A 15,887-nucleotide genomic window follows, 5' to 3' on the forward strand; every position below is an offset into this window, starting at 1 on the left:
TTGTTTCACTGGTCTCACTTTCATTGTCTATCATGTCCTGGAGAACTTGAAGTAGCTCCTCAAGGTACTTGTTGACGGGCTTCACTGCTTCTGTCCTTGCACTCCACCTGGTTTCAGACTCCAACTTAACAACCACAGGCACAGCATTTTTGAGTTTTTCCCAGCGCTGTGTAAAAACACGTAGAGAGCTTCGATGGTTCCAAAAAACGTGACCATCATTGTATCCTGCTTGGCTGCATGTACACCCACCAAGTTGAGTGAGTGATTGTCGCAATTCACAAACACTGCCAGGTTGTTTTTCTCATTTATTCTTTGATGAACACCACATCTGTGTCCAGCCATCACAACAGTGTTGTCATAGCACTGTGACCGACAATCTTGTAGCTCCATTTCGTCCTTCTCTAGCTGTTTCAAGATGTCTTCAACTAAGCTCTCAGCATCCTTCTGGCTTATCTGGATAAAACCAAAAAAAGACACTCTAACACAGACTTTTCCTCTCAAAATCAACTTCCACATACCTCACTACTTACTTCTGACATCTGCTCAAGGTGTGCCTGATCAGGAGTCGAGTCGAACATGAGACCATAGTACAGTACTTGGCTTTACGAATGCTTCTTAGTAAATTCTGGTGAACAGTGGATGACATCATGTGGATGAATTCATTCTGGACACCTGGTGAAAGATAAGACATGGATCCAGGATGACTTTCCAAATGAGTGAGGTGGTCTTTTATGACAGGGTCAAAGCTGGCCAGTAGTTTCAGTAAGCCAAGGAGATTTCCCACATTGGAGTCATTGTCTGGCTGAAGTGACTCCCCGTGTCCTCGCAAAGCCAGGTTCTGAGATGCAAGGAATTTTATACAGTGAAGGATTCTCGTCAAGATATCACGCCATTTCTGCTTTTCCTTCTCAATCTGTGACTGAAATACCGCATCAATAACTCCTCTGTTTCCAGCTAAATTTCTTCACATTTCTTTCCACTGTGTGAAGCATTCTCGATGATTCTTGGCATTTTCATGAACAGTAATTCTTTCAGGTGCTGTCCACTGGTTGAATCCACTTTCCTGCTCCAATGAGGTTGGATGGTCTGACCGGGAATAGAGAAGACAACAGATACAAAATGTAGACTTTTTAGAAGGGGAATAGACCAGCCATGAGTGAGTCACTTCCTTACCATGACCATTTTCCAATCTCCTCTTGAACCAAGTTTTGTTCATTGAGCGGTTATTTGTTGGTAGGAAAGGCCCCTCACTGTTCTGGAAATACTTCGCACCCAGCTTTATTATTTCTGTTCTCAACGCGTCAGGCAGAATTGCTTTTCCAGTATCCTTGTTGAATTTCAGAAGGCCAATGTCATCCTGTTCAATCACCTCTGGTATGACAGTCCGAGGCTCTTTGACACCATCCAGTTCACTAGGTTCAGTGTTGTCAGGTTCAATCTAGTCAATAAACTCAACATCACCACTACCACCATCGTCCTCCCCTCCTGTCATGTCCACGTTCTCTGTGGCAGCCTCACTCTTAATCTCATCATACTTGGATTTATCTGACTTGACTTCCTCCTCAGCTTGTGACACATTTGTACTTGATCCACCTTCAGATTCTAACAAACTTGTAGCAGGTTCAGGTGACTCCATGGTACGTGCCGAACTGCTTGTTCCGGGCTTTTTAAAGAAGGGCATGAAGAACTTGCTCAACTCTTTGGCTTCCTCCGCCTCCAACTTTCATTTTTTCTGTCTCTCAGCTCCACTTTCCTTCTGTGTGTAGAAACGTTTCATGGTCTTCTTACACGGTGTTCTGAAATAAGGCCAACCTAGTGCTTCTCACCCATGGTAATTAAAGACAGATCATACATCTGAAGAAAATTCTTTTTTCACTATCCGAGGATGGCTTGTCTGACTTTAAGAGAAACTGTTCAGTGGCGCCCAGGGCACGTGCCATACTTGCCATACCTTAGATACGCCACTGCCTGTATGAGCCGAAGGTCATCGAGCTGCTGCTCCAGTTCCTTAACACTTTCTCTGAGGACCTATGGCTCAATGCACCTGGTGCAGATGTGGTTATCCAGGAGGCTGGAGGTCTCCCAGAATTCCCACATCCCACACACAGAACAAAACACATCCCCTGGAACCATTCTCACTGCACTAACTGTGCCCAAGCAAACGAGGAATGAAGAATAAAGCAGAAGAAGAAACTTATCAGATGCTTACCTCGCCCAAGCCTGATTTTGCTGAAGCCTGATGAGCCAAAGCTATTCTAACAATGGCTGCTCCGCTTGCCCCCGCCTTAGACAATAGACAATAGGTGCAGAAGTAGACCATTCAGCCCTTCGAGCCTGCACCGCCATTCTGAGATCATGGCTGATCATCTACTATCAATACCCGGTTCCTGCCTTGTCCCCATAACCCTTGATTCCCCTATCCATAAGATACCTATCTAGCTCCTTCTTGAAAGCATCCAGAGAATTGGCCTCCACTGCCTTCTGAGGCAGCGCGTTCCACACCTCCACAACTCTCTGGGAGAAGAAGTTCCTCCTCAACTCTGTCCTAAATGACCTACCCCTTATTCTTAAACCATGCCCTCTGGTACTGGACTCTCCCAGCATCTGGAACATATTCCTGCCTCTATCTTGTCCAATCCCTTAATAATCTTATGTGTCTCAATCAGATCCCCCCTCAATCTCCTTAATTCCAGCGTGTACAAGCCCAGTCTCTCTAACCTCTCTGCGTAAGACAGTCCAGACATCCCAGGAATTAACCTAGTGACCCTACGCTGCACCTCCTCCATAGCCAGGATGTCCTTCCTTAACCCTGGAGACCAAAACTGCACACAATACTCCCAGGTGTGGTCTCATCAGAGCCCTGTACAAATGCAAAAGGATTTCCTTGCTCTTGTACTCAATTCCCTTTGTAATAAAGACCAACATTCCATTAGCCTTCTTCACTGCCTGCTGTACTTGCTCATTCACCTTCAGAGACTGATGAACAAGTACTGCTAGATCTCTTTGTATTTCTCCCTTACCTAACTCCACACCGTTCAGATAATAATCTGCCTTCCTGTTCTTGCTCCCAAAGTGAATAACCTCACACTTATTCACATTAAACGCCATCTGCCAAGTTTCTGCCCACTCACCCAGCCTATCCAAGTCACCTTGAATTCTCCTAACATCCTCATCACATGTCACACTGCCACCCAGCTTAGTATCATCAGCAAACTTGCTGATGTTAGTCACAATGCCTTCCTCCAAATCATTGACGTAAATCGTAAATAGCTGTGGTCCCAATACTGAGCCCTGTGGCACCCCACTAGTCACCACCTGCCATTCCGAGAAACACCCATTCACTGCTACCCTTTGCTTTCTATCTGCCAACCAGTTTTCTATCCATGTCAATATCCATGCCTAAATTTTATTCACCATTTCTAATGAATCCCATTCACTGATTGGGCGCAGTCCAACTCCAAAATCCGCTGAGAAGTGCTGCCGTTTTTAATCTTCAACCATAGACCCAAGTGAAATCATCTCTTCTTTTCATGCTCCTGTTCACTGATTGGGCGCAGTCCAACTTATTATCTCATGCATTATCAAATCATATTGGTGTTAGCATATGTGAGGATCTGTCCTGGGACGAGAATGTGAGTACCATTACAAAGAAGGCACGGCAACGCCTCTAGTTTCTTAGAAGTTTGCGCAGATTTTGCATGTCATCTAAAACTTTGATAAACTTCTATAGATGCTGAGTAGAGAGTATTCTGATTGCTGGCATCATAGCTTGGTATGCAAGCTCTGATGCCCATGAATGGAAGAGCCTACAAAACAAAAACTGGTAGATACAGCCCAGTGCATCGCAGGAAAAGCACCCCCCACCCACCACTACCTCTGAGCATATATACACAGAGCGCTGACTCAGGGAAGCAGCATCCATCATCAAGCACCCCCACCATCCAGGCCAGCCACTCTTCTCATTGCTGCCATCAGGAAGATGGTACGGGAACCTTAGGCCCCACACCACCAGGTAGAGGAAAATTATTACCCTTGAACCATCAGGCTCCTGAACCAGCATGGTTAACTTAATTCACCTCAACACTGAACTGATTGCACAACCTATGGACTCACTTTCAAGGACTTTGCACCTTATGTTCTCAGTATTATTTAGTGATTGATTGTATTTGCATAGTTCAACTTCTTTTGCACATTGGTTGTTTGTCAGTCTTTGTGCGTGTGTAGTTTTCTTCTTTTCTATTGTATTTTTTGGTTCTACAGTGAATGCCCTGAGAAAATTTATATGGTGACATATCCATTCTTTGATAATAAGTTTACTTTGTACTTTATAATAGATCATGACTTTTATTATGTTCAGTGTTTTGTGTATTCCAAAGCCTTTCTATATAACAGGTTGTCTGTCGGTCCTCATAGTTTACTTCATGCATAAAAAAACTTTTTGGATATTCAGGTTTTCAAAGATGCTTAATTTGTACGGTGGCTCCAAATTTACATTGAAGTGAGGTTCTGTGTTAGGAAACAAGGATTTCTGATCTGTGTTGGGAAGTATGTAGGAGACCCTACAATGGGCTACAGTTCCTAATAATTTGGTTTGGGAAATTCAGCAGGATTTCTGTTCTACTCTCTGTCACCTATTCTGCTAGTGGTTTGTGTTGTTGCATGCTAAAACCAAATATAGACATGCATGTGAATAATGGTAACTTGATTGAACTACTGGGGTGACTGCAACCACGGACCTATACCCAAGTGAGGAATTAATGTCTATCGTGAAGAAGTGAAAGATAAACGACTTGCTATTTATTTAAGTATTTGGTAGTTTAGAGATACAGCACAGAGCAGACCCAATGAGCTGTGCCATCCAGCAACCCACCTATTTAACCCTGCCCTATGCGCAGGACAACTTATAATGATGAATTAACCTGCTAGCAGGTATGTCTTTGGACTGTGAGAGGAAACCCACATGGTCAGCGCCGGAACTGAACTCCGATACCCCAAGCTGTAATTTGCATTGTGCTAAATGTTATGTTACCGTGGCAACCCATTTCATAACAATTTTTTTCATCATTTCAGTTCATGATGACTAGTTAATTAAGACCATAAGACAAAGGAGCAGAAGTTGGCCATTCGGCCCATCGAGTCTGCTCTGCCATTTTATCATGAGCTGATCCATTCTCCCATTTAGTCCCACTCCCCCGCCTTCTCACCATAACCTTTGATGCCCTGGCTACTCGGATGCCTATCAGTCTCTGCCTTAAATACACCCAATGACTTGGCCTCCACTGCTGCACGTGGCAACAAATTCCATAGATTCACCACCCTCTGGCTAAAAAAAAATTTCTTCGCATCTCTGTTCTAGATGGGCGCCCTTCAATCCTTAAGTCATGCCCTCTCGTACTGGACTCCCCCATCATGGGAAACAACTTTGCCACATCCACTCTGTCCATGCCTTTCAACATTCGAAATGTTTCTATGAGGTCTTCCCTCATTCTTCTAAACTCCAAGGAATACAGTCCAAGAGCGGACAAATGTTCCTCATATGTTAACCCTGTCATTCCTGGAATCATTCTAGTGAATCTTCTCTGTACCCTCTCCAACATCAGCACATCCTTTCTTAAATATGGAGACCAAAACTGCCCACAGTACTCCAAGTGAGGTCTCACCAGCCCCCTATAGAGCCTCAACATCACATCCCTGCTCCTATACTCTATTCCTCTTGAAATGAATGCCAACATTGCATTCGCCTTCATCACCACCGACTCAACCTGGATGTTAACTTTAAGGGTATCCTGCACGAGGACTCCCAAGTCCCGTTGCATCTCAGAACTTTGAATTCTCTCCCCATTTAAATAATAGTCTTCCTGTTTATTTCTTCTGCCAAAGTGCATAACCATGCACTTTCCAACATTGTATTTCATTTGCCACTTCTTTGCCCATTCTTCCAATCTATCCAAGTCTCTCTGCAAACTCTCTGTTTCCTCAGCACTACTGGCCCTTCCACCTATCTTTGTATCATCAGCAAATTTAGCCACAAAGCCATCTATTCCATAATCCAAACTGTTGATGTACAATGTAAAAAGAAGCAGCCCCAACACGGACCCCTGTGGAACATCACTGGTAACTGGCAGCCAACCAGAATAGAATCCCTTTATTCCCACTCTCTGTCTCCTGCCAATCAGCCAATGCTCTATCCACGTATGTAACTTTCCCGTAATTCCATGGGCTCTTATCTTGTTAAGTACCCTCATGTGTGGCACCTTGTCAAAGGCCTTCTGAAAATCCAAATATACAACATCCACTGCATCTCCCTCGTCTAACCTACTTGTAATTTCCTCAAAAAATTGTAATAGGTTTGTCAGGCAGGATTTTCCTTTAAGGAAACCATGCTGAGTTCTGACTATCTTGTCATATGCCTCGAGGTACTCTGTAACCTCATCCTTGACAACCAACTCCAACAATTTCCCAACCACCGATGTCAAGCTAACAGGTCTATAATTTCCTTTTTGCTTCCTTGCCCCCTTCTTAAATAGCAGAGTGACATTTGCAGTCTTCCAGTCCTCCAGAACCATGCCAGAATCTATCGACTTTTGAAAGATCATTGTTAATGCCTCCGCAATGTCCACAGCTACTTCCTTCAGAACACGAGGGTGCATTCCATCTGATTCAGGAGATTTATCTACCTTTAGACTATTCAGCTTCCTGAGTACTTTCTCTATCGTAATTGTGACTGTGCACACTTCTCTTCCCTACCACCCTTGAGTGTCTGGTATACTGCTGATGTCTTCCTCAGTGAAGACTGATGCAAAATACTCGTTCAGTTCCTCCGCCATTTACTTATCTCCCATTACAGTTTCTCCAGCATCATTTTCTACCGGTCCTGTGTCTACTCTCACCTGTCTCTTACTCTTTATATACTTGGAAAAAGCTTTTAGTATTTCCATGAATGTAGTTGGTATCATATTGATAAGACAGTTAAAGATTTATGAGAGTAACAGACTCTTATGACTATTGACATGGACCAGATGGTCTGAAAGGCCTATTTCCATGTTGTATGACTCTATATCATGGAGATGTTTTCACTGGGAGATGTAGTTACAAATTTAGGGCAAGTCATTTAGAGCTATGATGCAGAGAAATTTCTTCCCTCATAGGTTAGTGAATCTGGAATTTTTTGCCTCTTAGGGTGGTGGAGCTAAATCATTAGATATATTTGAGGAAGGGAGGGAAATGTATTGAAGTTTTGAGGAATTGAGGATTTTGGGGATAGGAAGTGAGACTAGGATAGATCAGCCGTTATCTTATTGATTGGCAAGCAAGGCTTGACGGGCTTGGTGGCCAACTGCTGCTCGCATTTTCCTATGTTCTTGTGCATTGAGTGCATTTCTTATCAAATATTCTCTCATCTTGTTTTTAGGTCCTGTGCTTAAGAAATTCAGTCCTGTTAAAACAAGCTGCTGCTACAGTTGTCAGGTAGGGCAGTTTACATTGCGTGGCGAACACATCTCATATTGTGTGTCAAATGCAGGAAATTGGGATTAGCTGGGTGGGCATCATGGTTAATATTGACTCAAACACGAGGAACTCTGCAGATGCTGGAATTTCAAGCAACACACATAAAAGTTGCTGGTGAACGCAGCAGGCCAGGCAGCATCTCTAGGAAGAGGCACAGTCGACATTTCGGGCCGAGACCATTCATCAGGACCCTTCCTGACGAAGGGTCTCGGCCCGAAACATCGACTGTACCTCTTCCTAGAGATGCTGACTGGTCTGCTGCGTTCACCAGCAACTTTTGTGTGTGTTGGTTAATATTGACTCTTTGGGTCAGGGCTTGTATCCATATTGTTTAGCTCTATGACTCCACAACGCATGTAGTGAAAGTACTGTTTATTAACTTGTTCTAAAATTGTGCCATGATAATGCTTCAAGCAAACTTTATTAAAAAAAACTTGTGTGTTCTGTGAGGCAAATATATTGAAATGTGGATAAGTGGTCTTTTAAGCTCCTTAAGCACCATTCAGAAAAATCATGGTTCATCTATTGTAATCTTACTCTCTTACCATATCCCTCAATTCCCTGAATGTCCTAAAATTTATCCAGGGTCTTTTTTGAAATATTAAACAACTGAGTACACACAGTCTTCTGGGCTAGGAAACTCTAAAGTTTCACAACTCTAAATAACTCCTCATCTCTGGCGTAAATTCTCAATTTTGGGATAAGGGTGTCTGACTTGAGCATTCCCCAATACGAAATTGAAAGGATAATGTAAATAAGGTCCATCCTATATGCATTTCACTTAAAATTGCAAAGAAACAGTAAGATCTAATTAGCATCGTACCTAGTTCTTTGTCAGCTAAGTTATGCAAAAGCTGAATGCAATCGTTGTTTGACTGAAGTTAGAGCATAAAGATGCTGGGTACATTTAGCAGGTCAGGCAGCATCTGTGGAAATGGGAATAGATTTAATGTTGGTGGTTGAAGACCCTTCGTCACACCTACCAGATTTCTAGTATCTGTAGTATTTTTTTTAATCTAATCCAAGATTTGTGAGAACAAGTGGGCATAAGGACATGAGAATGTAGAGCACAAGTTATAACTGATGAAAGGAACAATTAGGCCAGATAACAGGAGGAATAGCAAGCAATAAGTCTTCTTTAGGATGGAATAGCTTTTGATAGTTGATTGAATAATTGTAATTTACTCTTTATTCTAAATAGAGAGGCTAATGTGCATAACTTCTGATGATATGTAGTGCATTCTATCATTACTGAATGCCCTGGCACCTACTGTTGATGTATGCTTATGATACCAGCTGCTGTAGTTTTGAAACCATTAAAGCCTTCCTTTTATAGTTCCTAAATAAAAGCAGAAAATGCTTGAAATACTTAGTAGGTAAGACAGCATCGGAGAAGAGAAAAATGATGAAAGGTCACCAAGCTGAAGCATTAGATCTGTTCCTCTGATAAACCCATTAAATATTTTTGGTATTTATTTCAGTTTTTTTACTATCCAATGGCTTTTTGGCTTGTAACCATATTTTTATATTTGAAAAGCAAAAAGAAAAACAGCTGACCCTGGAAATCTGAAATTTAGAGAATTATGATATTTTGGACAGTTCTGATACATTCTATAAAGGCTGGTTATCTGAAACTTTTGACAGTGTGAAGTCCTGAGGGCTGTACGTACTTGGTCAGAGTTCTTTGATCTCATGTTAGGTTTGGATGGAAGTGTGTAAGAGGCAAAAAGGAAAAAAGAGCAAAGTGAGAGGGAGCTGGAGAATTTGGGGATCACTCGTGCATAGTGAAGAGATATATTCTGCAAAGGTTAGTCAATACGTGCTTGCTTTCCTCAATGTAAAGGGAATGTACTCAGCTGTGTTCACTGGAGATAGGAAGAATGAGGTGGGGATCTCATTGAAACTTACTGAATATTGAAAGGCCTAGATAGAGTGGGTGTGGAGAGGATGTTTGTAATAGTCGATGAATCTAGTACGAGAGGGCACAACCTTAAATTACAAAGACATCCCTTTAGAAAACAGATGTGGAAGAATTTATTTAGTCAGAGGGTGGTCGATCTGTGGAATTCATTGCTACAGAGGGCTGTGGAAACCAAGTCATTGGGTATATTTAAAGTGGAGGTTGATAGGTTCATGGTTAGTAAGGACATCAAAGGTTATGGGGTAAAGGCAGGAGAATGAGGTTGAGAAGGATAATAAGTCAGCCGTGGTGAAATAATGGAGAAGGCTTAATGGGCCTAATGGCCTAATTTTTGTCTTATGGTAAAGGAGATGCACTGTGAGCAATACAATACACTAAATTTGAGAAAAATAGTCATGAATCATTAGTCTGCTTCTTGTTTTTCTGGATTGTAGGAAGGGAAGAGCAGGTATTGCAACAAGAAAGAAGGAGCGGAGGCATTATTCAAGGTTAAGGTTAACCAAAGATGGTGTCAAACTTCAGGAAAAAAATACACAATTGTATGAAAGGTAGATGACAGAGATTGGACAATGTATTGGAAACAGGAATGATTATAAGATTAATAAGGGAAATATATTAGTATAAAAAACAAAGTTAGCCAGGAATATAAGTGACAGAGTACTTTCTATATTTAATAAAATTATCGATACTGAGTCTAAGGAATTAATACTGGAAAATGAGATGGCCGATGTACTTGGAGGTATTTTGCATCAGTGTTCCGTGTAGATGGAATACGCAGCATTTTATGCATTTTTAATCTTTCTGGGTTCAATCCTGACCTTTGATGCTATGTGAAATTAGCATGTTCTTTCTTTGATATTGTGGGTACCTGTCTGTTCCAGTTTCCTCCTATATCCCAAAGACAAGATGGTAAATTAATTGGCTACTGTAGATGACTCCTAGTATAGGTAAGTGGCAAAATAATTAAGGTTCAGTGATGGACATGTGAAAGATGATAAATTCTAGGACTTTGTGGAAATTATGAGATTTGGACTGAACCTTATCAGTGATTGCTTTGATGGTAGCTGGGATAGATCTAGTGGGTCAAATGCCTCTTGTGTTGTAATAAGTAAGCATTGGATCTTCTGGCGGGGAGTGTTGTAATCTTCTGAGTTTAATGCATTTGATATTTTCAAATAATCAGCCTTTCTAAATTGAATTAGTACTGACCAATTCAGATGAAAGCTCATCAATTTGTAATGTTAACTTTGTTTCCTGTCTCTCTGTGGATGCTGCTTAACTTTCTGCGTGTTACCAGCATTCTGTTTCATTTCAGATTTCTTGTAACTGAAGAATTTTATATTTCATAGTTCATTTCTCATTACCTCCTAAAATTATCTTATTTCCAACAGATCAACATCAGTGAACAAGGCTTCAACATCCTCTCCGAGACAGCGCCAACATAATTTCCCATGTTCTTTCCACCAAGCTCCTTCACTGAAGCTTGAAATATGTTTTGTGCTAAATTCTAGTTCAGATGAATGACCATCAACCTAGAGAATTTAATTCTTTCTCTCGCCACAGATCTCCATTTCCAGCACTTTCTGTGTTTATTTATAATTTCAAATTACTTGCGTCTCTTGGAGATTTGAACCTCGCAAAATAATTTGTTAAATGAAAGTAGTGATTTTCAAATTACAAATTAACTGCATCTTTGCAGGATAAATTGAATTTTCAATTTTCTTCTTTTCTTTTTCAGGTTAACATCTTTACAGACTCCCTTGTCATTAACAGGTTAGAGAGATTTTACTTCAGTTATAAAAAATATTATCTTGCTGAAAGAATTTGAGAAATAGTTCAAGCCATATGGCCTCAGGGCAAATTCTGCCAGTTAATGCTTTATCCCATATCTTGTTTTCACATTCCTCCTTGATTTTCAGATAATGACTCTTAAGATTTTTAAATTTTCCATGTGTAGTTGTCAGTGGTCATTCGTAATTACCCTTGAGAGGTTGCTAGTGGACCAACCTTTTGACCTGCTGCAGTCATTCGGCTGAGCAGACTCCCACAATGTTAAAAAGTTGGCTCCTGTAGGATGAGACTTAGTGATATTAGAGATACGGCCATATATTTCCAAGTCAGGGTGGTGTTACGTACGGAGGGGAATATGGCTGTGTTCCCATGTGTCATCTGCCCTTTTCTTTATTGGTGGTAATGGTTGTAGATCTTGGAGGTCCTGTTGCTGTAACTTAAGTGAGTAATTGTATCTTGTAAATGTTACATATTGTAGCCCAAGAGTAGAGAAAGGAGCGTGTATTTACCCTGGAGAATGGAATCTAAGCAGTCACGCTTCATCTTGGATGCTTGTTGGATCTGTACTCACCCAAATATAAGGAACATGCATGAAGAGGATGAAAATGGATTAACCAGTGACATTTCGAAGGCAATGCAATAAGGAGTTCAGAGGCCTTATGGCCTGAGGAAAGAAACTGTTTCCCATCCTGACCATTCCATGTTTTAAGCATTGGAGTCTCCTGCTTCATGGTAGAAAGTCAAAGAGGATGCTGGATGGATGGGTGGGAACCTTAATAATACTAAGGGCCCTGCGCACACTGTGCTGCTGATAAATGTCCCTGATAGATGGTAGGGAGACCCCTATGATCCTCTCAGTTGTTCTCACAGTCCTTTGTAGGGACTTCCAGTCCGAGCATCAGAGTGTCTTCTCTTTAAATTTTACCGGGTCCTTAAAATCACATTTAATCAAATGCTGCCTTGATATCCACATCAGTCAATCTCGCCCCTTCTGGAATGGAACTCTTTTGTCTGCATTTAAGAATAGAGTGTAAGAGTAGATTGATAAGGTGGTCATTAGCCTGCCTTGTGTGAATAGAACATAGCTATTTTACCACTCTAGTCTGTAACGATTGTATTTACAAAGCTGCATAGAGTTGTCATCTCAGCCAGCTCCATCATGGGCAGAAACCTATGCATTGAAGAAATCTTTGAAAGGTAAAGTCTCAAGAAAAGTAGCATCCATCATTATGGACCTCAACACCCAGGACGTGCCATCTTCTCATTGCTACCATCAGGAAGGAGCTACAGGAGCCTGAAGATGCACAATCAAAATTTTAGGAACAGCTTCTTCCCATCCGCCATCAGATTTCTCAATGGTCCATGAACACTACCTCACTAATTTGCTCTTTTGTTGCACTATTTATTTATTTTTTATATATTTCTTATTGTAACATACTATTTTTAAAATATATTTTATGATATAGGTCAGTGATAATAGAAACATAGAAACATAGAAACATAGAAAATAGGTGCAGGAGTAGGCCATTCGGCCCTTCGAGCCTGCACCGCCATTTATTATGATCATGGCTGATCATCCAACTCAGAACCCAGCCTTCCCTCCATACCCCGTGACCCCTGTAGCCACAAGGGCCATATCTAACTTCCTTTTAAACATAGCTAATGAACTGGCCTCAACAGTTTGCTGTGGCAGAGAATTCCACAGATTCACCACTCTCTGTGTGAAGAAGTTTTTCCTAACCTCGGTCCTAAAAGGCTTCCCCTCTATCCTCAAACTGTGACCCCTCGTTCTAGACCTCCCCAACATCGGGAACAATCTTCCCGCATCTAGCCTGTCCAATCCCTTTAGGATCTTATACGTTTCAATCAGATCCCCCCTCAATCTTCTAAATTCCAACGAGTACAAGCCCAGTTCATCCAGTCTTTCTTCATATGAAAGACCTGCCATCCCAGGAATCAATCTGGTGAACCTTCTTTGTACTCCCTCTATGGCAAGGATGTCTTTCCTCAGATTAGGGGACCAAAACTGCACACAATACTCCAGGTGTGGTCTCACCAAGGCCTTGTACAACTGCAGTAGTACCTCCCTGCTCCTGTACTCGAATCCTCTCGCTATAAATGCCAGCATACCGTTCGCCTTTTTCACCGCCTGCTGTACCTGCATGCCCACTTTCAATGACTGGTGTATAATAAACCTAATTCTGATTCTGTAGATATCAGTGTTGTAAATGTATGGGAATAGCTTGGCTAGAGTCATGAGTGGTCCTGGAAAACAAGACTTCAGTGCTATAGCCTAGTAGTTGTCCAAATCCAAATCCTCTGTTGTATCCATTCATTTCAGCCATTTTTTGTTACTGCCTGGAATGGAGTTGGCTGGAGATTTAGGTTTGGGTTTCGATGACAAGCCAAAATAGACCATCCACTCAGCACCTCTAGTTGTATTTGTGTGCAAGTACTTCACTGTGAGCCCCCCCCCCCCATCTTGTTCTTGGAGCCTTTTCTTCACTTTGACTCTTTAATTGTCCCACCACCATTCACAACTGGATGCAACAGGACCACAGAGCTTTAGATGATTGTCTGGTTGTGTGCATTCAATTGCATTGTATATCTGTGGTCCAGGGTTGCAACTTCATCAGGCTGGTATCTCAGTTATTAGATATATACCTGCTGCTGCTGCCCCTGACATGTCCTCCTATATTGTTTATCGAACCAGTGTTGATCTCTTGATTTAAATATTGCAATGAAATCAGGCCATGAGAATACAGGTCACAGTAGTGCACATTTCTACTGCAGTTGTTGATGGCAAGGCCTAGACAGAGTAGATGTGGTAAGGATGTTTCCATGGGCGGAGAAGGCTGGGAACTGGGGTTGAGGAGGACATAGAAAAAAAGATCAGCCATGATTGAATGGTGGAGCAGACTCGATGGGCCAGATGGCCTAATTCTGCTTCAATGCCTTATGATCCATTATACCTCCTAGATGCCAATTTTGAGTTGCCAAATCTATTCTGTGTCTATCCCTTTCACACTGTTTATGGTACCACACAGCACAATGGAGAGGATCATTGTATGAAGGTGGATAGTTCTGAGAAAAGGTCATCATGTAAAGAAATTTTCTTCTCATGCCATTTCAGTGTGGCTGATCCCATAGACTGACCCATGGTTTTGAATATATTAGGCAAAAGAAAAAGGCTCTTAATATCCAATCTCCCAGTGCTACTCAGAATTCTTTCAACTTCAATGGAATAATTTCTCATTCTTTTAAATTCAGGTGAATATCAACCCATTTCAACTCAGTCCATCTTCATAGGTTTTGTTGTTGCATGAATGAAATCACCAGAGAAAATTACTGGTAGATACAAAGCAGCTTCTTTATTCAGCAAAGCAAGGTACAGCAGGCATCATATGGAGATGCTTTCGGTGGAAAGCTCTCACTGGCCCGACATGGGGCTCAATATTTTATGTGCCAAACATCGATGGACAATTCTATACTTAAAATATATTGTGACGATATCCTGAATTATCCCTTATGGATTGTGCTTTTAAAAAGAGAGAGAGAGAGCATGCAGCTGTACAGCACAAACAACTTGTTATTGAGAGAGAGAGAGAGAGAGAGAGAGAGAGAGAGAGCGAGAGGGGCGAAGACTGCTCACAGTTTGTTTGGAATTCCTGCAAGGACACTGCCAGCTTCTGAGTTCCTACAGAGAGAGAAGGGAGGAGCTACTTGATGGACAGCTGGTGTTCAGCACAACAGTATTTAAACCTGCATAATTGCTTGTTTCATGGGACACACAGATGCACTGAGGTGTGGTGAAGTTACCATATTCTGTTCAGGTGCCCACGAGTGTGGGACTGAGGATTGATTGAGAGGAATCGATCTGTGATTATTAGTGCGTGAAAGAGTGACCCTGTGGAGTCTACCTGTGTGTCTAACCTTTGCTTGGGTTGGTAGACGGTGCTCTTAAGTTGGTCAAGTTTGGCTAGCTTGGAAGTTTCAGAGGACAATGGGAAGAATCGACGGCATCAGCTTACTCGGACAACCACAACACCCCTCTCTCTCCATCACTACTCAACTCAATACCGCGAACTGAACTGAACTTTACCCATCATCGTAAGACTGTATCCATTTACCCCCTAGGCTTGAAGAAGCTTGGTTTTTTATATTCTTTGCTAACCTGTTTGATATATCTGAATTTATATTACTGTATTGCGTAGTTACTAATAAATAGCATTAGTTAACAGCAATACCAGACTCCAAGGTGTCTTCCATTTCTGCTGGTTCTTTAACCCGTCATGGGGTACGTGACAGTATGGACAATGCTTTCTTTGAAACCACACACAACCTTCACACCTCCTGATTCACATCCACACCACAGACATCCAAATGAGTGTTAATCAGCATTGTCTAGACTGGGATTCATAGCTTTTAGGAATTCAGAGCTGCACTCTGAATGCACATTGCCTATTCAGAAGTGAAGACTGGTAGCCCAAGTCAATTGTTAAATGTATTTGTCCTAAACCCCAAAATCACTCTAACAAGATTAACACTGCTGTTGATCCCCAATCCTCATTAAATATATATTCTGTAAGACATAGGACCAAAATTAGGCCACTCTATCTCCATGTCCACTCTATTTGGGCCTATTCCTCCTCCACCAAGGCAGGTG

General features: G+C 41.7%; 1 protein-coding gene across 1 annotated transcript in view; it reads left to right on the forward strand.

The window, feature by feature from the left end:
- The window catches only part of mrpl48 (mitochondrial ribosomal protein L48), a 55,899-nt gene that overhangs the window by 7,634 nt on the left and 32,378 nt on the right, over positions 1-15,887 (forward strand). The window contains exons 2-3 of the mRNA XM_063052921.1: positions 7,412-7,467; positions 11,169-11,203. Of these exons, the coding sequence (XP_062908991.1) occupies positions 7,412-7,467; positions 11,169-11,203 (91 nt within the window). The remainder of the gene's footprint in view (positions 1-7,411; positions 7,468-11,168; positions 11,204-15,887) is intronic.

The sequence above is a fragment of the Mobula hypostoma genome, chromosome 7 (assembly GCF_963921235.1).
Source record: "Mobula hypostoma chromosome 7, sMobHyp1.1, whole genome shotgun sequence".
Lineage (NCBI taxonomy): Eukaryota > Metazoa > Chordata > Chondrichthyes > Myliobatiformes > Myliobatidae > Mobula > Mobula hypostoma.